Below are 9,895 nucleotides of genomic sequence, written 5' to 3' on the forward strand. Positions count from 1 at the left end.
AACTAGACCCGGATTGCGAACAGCTGAAATTCATGTGTTAGTTAAACATTATTTTCATAACTCTTGGAGAAAACGTAGACATAATTCTGTAACCGATGTCCCAAACAACCAACACAGAGTTCAGCTGTAACACCCTCTTTGCGCCTAGCTGCCATGCTACCAGACACAAGCAGGAGGGCTGAGATACTGCAAGGTTGCCACGCTTAGACAGAAGAACTCGAGATGTAAAGGTCGAGTTAGAACCACGGACCTTCCGGTCAGCAAATTCGGGTTCTAACAGTGGAACCATCTTGCCCCCACTGAGCTGGTTGGGATATGTGTTGCGTACGTCAAGCCATCGTTTGCCGAAGAGAGTGCTGTTTTCGTATCCGATTTAGAGTGGCGGAAGCAAGGAGGATGACCTGGCAGCGGGTGAGCGAGAGGTAACGAAAGGCTTCAGTGCTGTCGGTGCTACCCGCCTTCAAGGATAAGGGCTGCGTGGTCCCCACTGCGCTTGGTTGGAGACGCTGCACGACATTGCTGCCGGTGGCGTTCTTGTTGTCAGTTTCTCTCCTGATTGCCTGAATGAGTTTCTGGTGGTGTCTGCCCCTTGAAACGATTGTTGAAAGTCAGCATTGATTCCTTTCCAATCTACTTTTATTCTTTACTCCACAAGAAAAACTTTCAAATAAATCATGGTTGTCCGGCAAAAAGGCAGTTGTTTAAAACACTGATATCACGCTGTCGACGCCGGTGATGATGCCCTTTGTTCCAAACTTTGATAGTTGATGTTTCCAATACGGAAACTTAAAGAAACCTGACGCAGTCGGCAAATGACGAACACCAAAAACAGCACAATCTTGACCAACTACTTAGTATTAACCTCAAGGGTTTAGGTGATTAACTAAGAAAGATATGGAAAGAATACCGTTTATAGCACTGATGGACTGCTTCTTGTTCCTGATAGCACGCGACACTATCCTCTTTTGATGTTTTCCTATAAGTCACACAAAATTCACGTAAATTCAGTCTTTACGTAGTGTTTCACTGAGTTTATTTCGCAAGGTGAAACCTACTGCTTATTGTAACTATGCCAAATATGTCCTCGAGGACATATCAGGTTAAGCTTTATTGTCTTCTCGATCGTTTGACGCCCCTCATTAACAGTTCTCTTTAAATTAAAGAAAATTACACAACTGGATCATCCTCAGTCTCTGAATTTGCGGTGGCGTGAATATTTTACGCCCCAAATCAATAGGGACACAAATACCCGTACAGGATGGTGACTGACGTCGTCAACTCCACTTTGGTGAGAATCCATCCTCACATCATGAAAGATGTTTGCGGTACGGTTCGTTTGCTTGGCCACCATTTCGTCCATTCCTAAAGTACCCTCATTATAGAAGCGGTGTTGTGGATTATCGTTACTCTGGGTGACCAATTCATATGTGCCCTGTGGATGTTAATCGTCAGTTGTCAGTTCCTGAGAACCACAGGAACGCAGCGTCCTCCGTTCTGCGACTCGCCTGTACACCTCACCATATCAAATTACACATTTCTTCATCCTCTGCTATTCATCCTGAAGTAAGCGCAAATTCAGAGGATTCTCGGAAGCATGCTACACTGTCTTCCAAACTTCCGGCTTCCTGTCGAAAAATGTCTGGAATTTTCATAAACAAAACCGCCGGTTGTGGTAGAAAATCAGCTTTCGTAAAACGAGCTCTCGTTTGGGGACCTGCTGTATTAACGCGACTTACCGGTCAGAATATGCAGATAGACATCATGTGGTGTGACAGAGGTGTGTGTGTATTATACAGGGGCACTTCAAGGTAATTATTGATAAGAACCAATTGACTGATGGCCGTGAATCTGGAATAATAAATTACACTACGTACCACACAAGTGTGGTTTTACTTTCTAGTTTGATGTCTTTATATGCAGTCTGTCAGAACGGTTAAATGCAGATCAAAGCAGAATTTGTCGTAGGCATGTGCGACCGATATCCGTTTATTATACCAGTTGAACAAACTCCTTTTGGCAACAGTTGTTTCGCATCGGTGTAGAACTTGCGGATACAGTCAGAAATATTCAACGAGAAACATGCTATTCAGAGACGACTAAAGTTGGGCTCGCAGGCTGCTTTCATAATTTTTCCTTCTCAAGCTTGAGGAACACTGCTTTTGAAACAATGCAAGTCAAGTTTACACTTTTTGTTCCTCAACTGCACATATTTGCTGAACCAAAGGTGTAGCTCTGGACATCAAGCACAGTGCAGACGTGCATCCTAAGTGTCTTGTTGTCTACACTCAACATTTATAGTTGCGTGGTAGTTAACTACGCGTTGTGAAATTATATTTTCGCTGTCTTGCCAGATGGGTCAGTGGTTTAAACGCGAATTTCCTGACCGGAATTTTCACGGTCCAAACGCGACCCCTGCCTCTCGCCTCCCTGTGTTGGGGTTTCGTCAACCTGACAATATCCTAGTCCTCGTGCTTAATTCGGGTGGCATGTCAGCTAGCTACCGGAGGAGTGCTACAGCCCGAAAGATAACATTTTTTTACTTTATCTCTTCATGTAATCGTTTCATCCTGTGGGCTACTTCAGTGCAAACTAAAATGAATGCGATTCGATGCTATTACAATTGCATGGGACGAGTACAGGGTGTTGTGTGGAAACGTTATTTTTAGGTCCGGCACCACCACCAGTTCCCGTTCAGGGTCCTCCATACCCAGGTGAGTTTCTAGCTCTGTATCTGAATAGGAGTGTCTTTAACCTTTGATGACGATACGCAAACAACAGTCGGAAAAACGTCATTACCATTAGTTTGGTAAATGTCAACTCACGCGAACTGACTGATAAATACTGAATCCACTCAAAGAACGAGATATTCATAGAAAAATCATGGCATTATTTGTCAGTCCAGTAAACATGGAGATCAAAGACCGTCGTCGGACCTTCTTGTGAGCTTTCGGTAGCAGGATACGATTAAGGATGTGGAATGTAAACACAGAAATATCTTGCGCTTGTATTCATGATAACTAGCCTGACTACAAGGCAGCGGTGTTGAGCTGAAAATGCAAGTACATCACCATTTCTACCAGACAAGTCGTTATATGTTCCAACCCTCAACCTGGAGGGCCTTGTCGGACCTCTAACTATTGACCAACCTGGTATGAGAGACTTTGTGAGTGTCACGAGGCAATTCTCAGTATAGCTCAATGGATTGATGAGGTGCGCAAACCATCATACCACGTCTCTTCGTGACGGCAATCAACAGAGTTTTGAATATTGGTGACTATTTCCCAGTTTAGCCGTTGAACACGACGATCCTGGATATAAACGACATGCAGTCAGCGTTTCGATAAGGAAGGAGAGTCATCTCAGGGCGCTAAGTAAACATACTGCATGAGTCATCAGTAACTAACATTTTGAATAAGCTATCAAGTTTATAACAGGTCTTTCAAATTATGGTACATTTATGGGCGCCCTATTTGGAGTAAAAATCTCCTTGATGACTGTCGTACCCATACCGGGAATGAACAATGAATGTTTTTGAAGCGCATTCAGGCTGTACTGGGATGAGGCGCTAGTATTTTCTTCCGCCTACCGACTGGTAGCAGCAGTTGTTTAGGTGACTGTTTGTCGAATAAATGAGTTTGTTTTCTGTATTGCAAATTTGAAAGATTGACGTGAATTGCGCCCGTCAAACTATGCAAGACAATGAAATAATTGGTTGAAAGCCATTTCAAGTTTGAGTTCGATGTTGTTACTGTTAACAGGAGTCCTGCATGTGGCTAGATACTAGGCACCTCCTCAGATCATGCGTTTGGGCAACCTCAAAACAAATAATGTTCTAGTGCAGTTATTATTTGACAGTGAGATGAGATGTCTAGATTTTTGAAAACGCTTTCCTCCGGTAGACAAAATGCGGAATACACGGCACGGCTGTTTCATCCCTATAGAGAATCATCGCTAGAGCGCACCAAAGGAAGCTCCACTCGAACCTGCAAACTCGTGATTGGTAGCTTGAACACTTAACTGTTTGGCCCTCAGCGACTAGTCGGAAGTGTAATCAGCTCAAACTTAGACAGGAGATATCGCCATTATCCTTAAGTCATGATTTTGCGGACCCCGTGATTTAAGGATGCGTAGAGCTGTCTCGTCTAGGTGTGAGTCGCTCACACTGCTGATCTGCCACTGTTGGCCAAAAGGTTAAATGTTCCAACTGATTGCCGTAATGTCACCGGTTCTGGATTTCAAGCAGCCTCTCGACATGCGCACTGGTGTGTTATATAATCTAAGCATAAAAACCGTTTAACTGCTGAAGGTAAATCGTTTTGTTAGTACGATGTACGACTGCAGCGACAGCGTCAGCGTCAGCGAAGAGGCCAGCTTCTTGCTGCTGAATTGAAAGCGCCAAGTACAGTAACAGAGAGGTGTTTTTACACTGATCGCTTCTCTTTCCACTATTTTGTTTCTGCTGGTTAAGTTTGCAATTCCTCTTTCTGGAATGTTTACAGTCTACAGTTTACTGACTAACTCATTTTTGCCGGCCACACTAATAACAACTGTTGAAATGCCAGCTTCGTCCGCAGAGGATTAAACTTGCCAGGTTATTTGCTGCTCAGCAGGTATGAACTTGGATGGAACCGGCACAGCAAGCTAGTGCGCGCCTGAAAAGTTTTGTACCCCTTACTCGGCTCTAGCACAAGTCCCAAAGATACAAGATTCACTGCTCAATTACTGGACGTTGGAAGACCGATACTGTCTGCTCATTGTCTCACGCAACAGTCAAGTTCTATTATCCTTGACGGATTAGTTAACCAAAGAATATACATTTAGGCTCGCTACTTGCTCTACGAATAAGAATGAAGTCTTCCTAAAACTGCTTTTTTTGACGGCTTATGCTACTTTATACCTAAATGGAATGCCCCGCAATATCTTCAAACGATTTGACGTGACGGAGCCTGTTTCAACGGCATCGTTCAAATTAAACCGAAGATCACAAATTCAGAGAATCAGAATAGTGCTTCCTTCCCAGGTTGTGCTCATCGCGCCTCGCCTGAATAGCGAGGTGACCTAAACTCAAGTAATCCGCTTGTGCATACTGGTGAATTGGGCGTGTTACTAGCGCTATGATGCCAACAGACTATAAGTAAGCGCATCATTTTTCGCTAGTAACGGCTGCATTTTTTATTAGTACATGGATCACGTCCTTTCTAGTTTTGCATTTAATCTTGAGCTAATCCGCACAAACACCCAAGAGTTATTGGTAAACCAGTGAAACTGAATAGATTATAGAAGATTTTGGTGAATATCTAGCTATAAAATACTTACGGTAGAATATTAGTCGCCATCAGTTGAGTTCAGAAGAAAAAATACTTAGCGTTGTTTCCTTTTCCGAGTAACACATGTTTTCATTGTATAGGTGATCCCAATCGAATTGTTTTCATTAGGTATGGGATCAACTTTACTCTAAAGATATTTTCATTGGAAAATCAATTATGAGAAAGTTGTAAAGATGTGGAGCACTCTGACCATGACGGCATTTTATTGGACCGAATCAGCGGAAGCAATAATGAGGAGCTGTTAGGTTCACAATACTTGGAATATCTTTTTGGGAACCAAACGCGAGTAAGCGCGTCTTCAAAATGGGGTTGCCTGAATGAAAAATGGCACCGTATGCTACTGCTGGAAACAGAACGAAAATGAAAATAACACAGAGTAGTACCGAAGACTACATACACAGGATACGTGGGTTTACGTTTGCCCTTGTGTTGGAATTTTGATTTACTTGAACATAAAATATAACCAGGTAAAAGATAATATGGTATAAGAAAACTACACTCATTTCCATACCAATTTGTTTTTGACGGGTGACTCACATGCAACGCAGCCAAGGTTCACGTTTGTGATGATAATGAAGTTGACGGAAACTTACCGATGAGCTTCAAGGCGGCCCAAACATGTCGTGTGCTGTTGGAAAGTTTACAGCAACCTTAAGTGTATTGCGTTGAGTCTATACGGTGTATCTTACAGACCGATACATGAGGCGATCTGGTGCAACACATTAAGTTGCTTATAACATTACAACCAAGTCATTCAGCTGGGATCCAGTCCTTCGTAAAAATCAAATTGCTATTCAAATGAGTATATTTTGCTAGTTTTGCGCAATTCGGAAATTCAGAGACTGCACCTTACTGATAAGCCCAAGAAGGCGAAAGCAGACGTGGTTTTTTGAGGATTCTTCAGCGATCCGTCAAGTAAGGTATAGTTCTGTACGTTTAACATTGACTTTTTGATACGATCGTGTGGATGAGTACATGTACTGCCGGAAGTCAGATGAAACAACTCTCACTGCATCCGGAGAGAATCACGCAATAAAAGGAACTCTGAAGATGGGGAAGTTGATTAATCCGAAAAAAATAGGCGTTGTAATCACATATGTAGGTGAGAGTTATAAAGTTGTTTGACGTTGTAAGATATATTTCGGCAAAGTGTGAACGCATTTAGTTTCTCATAAACTCTGTCGCCACTTATTTGTTGGAACTACTTATTTGCTAACACATCTACATGCATAACAAACAAAGTACGTCGTACAGGTTATTGCTCCATCGTGATTGCAATACCCTACTGAAACAGATACCTCACATCGTTTGCCCTCGTGTAAAACTATGAGAAACTTAATTATGGCTTCAAATATCCAAACATTACTAGAGGAACTTATTGAGATCGTTTGAAATATTGGTACGATTTTCCACTTCCATTTTCACTGCACGGTTCAGGTATCCAACAAGGAAGTTCGTACGCGGGTACGCTGATGACACATTTAACATCGAACAAAATTTATTATACTGACCTTGATCGTGGTGGTCATTTCCACGTATTTAGGCATGCGTTTTACAAACTGCACTTTTGTCCTGTATAACCGGCCATACTCTCGTCTATTTTTGTTAGGCTATACTGGTTTGGTAATTTGCCCTCACGATCATTCTACTGATACAAAGATATTCCTGAATTTTAAACGCCTGCTCTTCACTGAAAATGCTCTGGCTGATCAGGGAAAATCGTATGAAATCAATCATTTTAAAGCTATTCGAGTAAACTCGGGGCATAAAAACATCATTTGAATGAAAGTGCCAAAGGTCTCTTTCACTTGAAAAATTGAGCCATATATGACTGAATATCACTCAGAGGGATAACTGCTGTAGAACGGAAGCGTGCTGCATAAAATCTTTCAGCCTACTGAGTGTAGACTTATTTGGTCTTAATGAGCATTACATGCTAGGGATCGGGATGCAAAACTTGACTGTCGGGTGACCTAGAGTTTCTCCTCTTTCACGCATTTTCGCTCAAAGCAATAACTTTTTGAACATCAAATTGTCCACGGCCCCAGAAGGAAGGGTTAGAGAGGTTTTTTTTGCTTTCACAGCCCAGTCTGAAACCTCAGGAATGCAGCAGGGAAATCTATACCCAGGTGAGCCTATAATTGAATTTGCTGTCTCCAAAACCTGAGCGCTTTTTGCCAATTATTTTGGAAATTGGTGGTCTCGTTCGTTTTACGTTTGGCTCACAATCTAGCCATTGTCCTTCACTCAAGAAAAGTGAATATTTAATGACTAAGCTGTTGAGTGTGACTGTTTAAGTGTGACTGTTTAATTATTCGGAAGGAGACACAATCATTTTGAATTCGCATTCAGCAAGATCAAGAAAATTTGACCTGGGTGTCATTATGAAGATAGGAGGAAATGCGAAAAAAAGAAATATTAAACTGTCCTTATATTGAACTTTGTGTGCTAGTTACCAACGAGCACATCAGAATGATGTTTTGGCTAATGGCTGCCTGGGTAAAAGTTTTGTATTTCTTTAGTTCCACCCGATGCATCACAATCCATGCCTTACCCACGATAGTTCCACCTGTGAAGTATGTCAGTATGTATGCTACCATCTGCTCAAAGTTCTTTCCCTTTGAGAATTGTGCAGCCATACTTGTCCTGAATTTATTGCCCCCCACCACGTCTCATCACTTTTCTGCTGGTTAGTTAAGAACAGAATTCCATCAAGCGAAGACGGGGACTTTAATCAACCCCTTGATAATACATTCTGGTCAGAGTAAATATGAATTTTCTACCGACACATACCCAACCAACTCTCACTTTATGCGCGATTGTGATCGTCAATATTGACTGAGACGGGCTAGACGTATTAAACACTTGGGTTGGATAAATCTGAAATAAACTTCAACTTTTAACAAAATCATTTCTAAAAAAAGCAGAATCTAGCTTTACGATATTTTTCACCTTTATGTGCGCTATTTCCGTTCTAATCAGTATTTTATAGGCAATTAGAATTTCAGATATCCCAGGATAACTACACGCGTTATATCAGCACAATCTCAAGTATTAGGTGTGCAGCAGGGAACATCTATGCACGTGAATTGAAATTATCTCTTAGATACGGAGTGAAAATTCCATAACCCTCGCCTGCGTACTCAGCTGTGGAGTGGTATGCCTTAGGAAGTTTGGTAAAAACGAACCACATCTTGCTGGCGACCTGGATCGCTTATCTTCGTTTCTTTCTCCATGATATCGACCAGTTCCGACTTAAATGATACATGTGAACAAAAGTAGAATTTCACACTCACTACACAAAAATCATAGCCTGAGGTATGCAACAAGGTGATTCCTATACAAATGAGTCAAATACGCTACCACATAATTGATAACTTATTCTGTTTTTGAAAACTTGTGTCTTAAAATAAACGGAAACGCCAAATACTGACATAAAGTCAATAGCGTATAAGAAAATGGTTTTACTTTTTGCAATTGACGCGTGTAACATATCCGTGTCTTGGCATATAATTTGCACGTCCATATTTTGCCCCTCGGTCAAATGCCCTTGGAATTTGGTCAACGCTTTTTAGCACATGTTTTGATAAACAATCGGTTTGATATTGGCGGATGTTGCAACATACTGATGAGGAATTTTGTCCTGTAACAGAAGCCGTTCTACAATATAATGCAAAATATCACTGGACGAAGGTTTCACTAAAGTTGTCCGATTTGTGCACATTTTCCGAAGCTCCATGACAACTCAAATCTGATGAGAATTAAACAACTGTACCTTTTTTGGCGTTCAGAACAGATATAACTTCACCCGCAGAACAGAACAGTAGTTTTAAACTACAATTTGAAAAATTATTTTATCAAGCAATCGAAAACCTGATGATTGCCATTGATTCAATCGTTCTGTTATATTCTGCGTATCCCGAATTTCGGAAGTCAAGTTTGCAACAGGGAATCAAGATGTATAAGCAAAAACAGACTGACCCGTTGAGTGTGTTTATTAGAGAAATTACCACTCGTTACACGAAGGTGAACAATACCCCATCTAGATTTAACGTGCGCCGAAATTTTGCATTGCTCATCACACGATCATTCTGAGAAATGGAATGGAGAAAAAATACTCGTTGTCTGGCAAATTTTCCGCCAATTTTCGGTGCTAATTAGTGACTATTTGGAATGTAAAATCGTCTTTCGGCTGTGGAGCCCTTCCGGTTGCTAGCTGGTATGCTATCCGAAGGTTGCACGAGGGCTGGGTTACTGCCAGGTTACCCAAGCCTGGATAGAAGTCGAGAGCCCAAGGTCGGGTTCGAACCACAGACCTTCCGGCTAGTAAATTTGCGCTCTAACCACTTGGATCATCTCGCGTTATATAGAAGTTCGGCTGCATAAATTTGTTTGTGTATTTTATCGAATATCTGCGATGTATTGTGGCTTATACTGGGATAGCGCGAGTTACTTGCTCAGCGCTGACATAGAGAATTATAAATAATACTCCGCGTTAAAATAGAAAAACCTGGAACATAGAACGCAGCTTACTGGCGCTTTGGGTCTTGTATATTGCTCTCAATATT

General features: G+C 41.6%; 1 protein-coding gene across 1 annotated transcript; it reads left to right on the forward strand.

Moving 5' to 3' along the window:
• Nucleotides 1-315: 315 nt before the first annotated feature.
• On the forward strand, nt 316-9,543 carry T265_05031 (hypothetical protein; the record flags this gene model as incomplete). The annotated part of the gene is made up of 6 exons (XM_009169931.1): nt 316-411; nt 2,352-2,553; nt 2,667-2,711; nt 3,081-3,163; nt 7,412-7,456; nt 9,424-9,543. The coding sequence occupies 6 exons, from the start codon at nt 316-318 to the stop codon at nt 9,541-9,543; spliced, it is 591 nt and encodes a 196-aa protein (XP_009168195.1).
• Between the last annotated feature and the right edge of the window lie 352 nt (nt 9,544-9,895).

Source organism: Opisthorchis viverrini (assembly GCF_000715545.1).
Source record: "Opisthorchis viverrini unplaced genomic scaffold opera_v5_91, whole genome shotgun sequence".
Lineage (NCBI taxonomy): Eukaryota > Metazoa > Platyhelminthes > Trematoda > Opisthorchiida > Opisthorchiidae > Opisthorchis > Opisthorchis viverrini.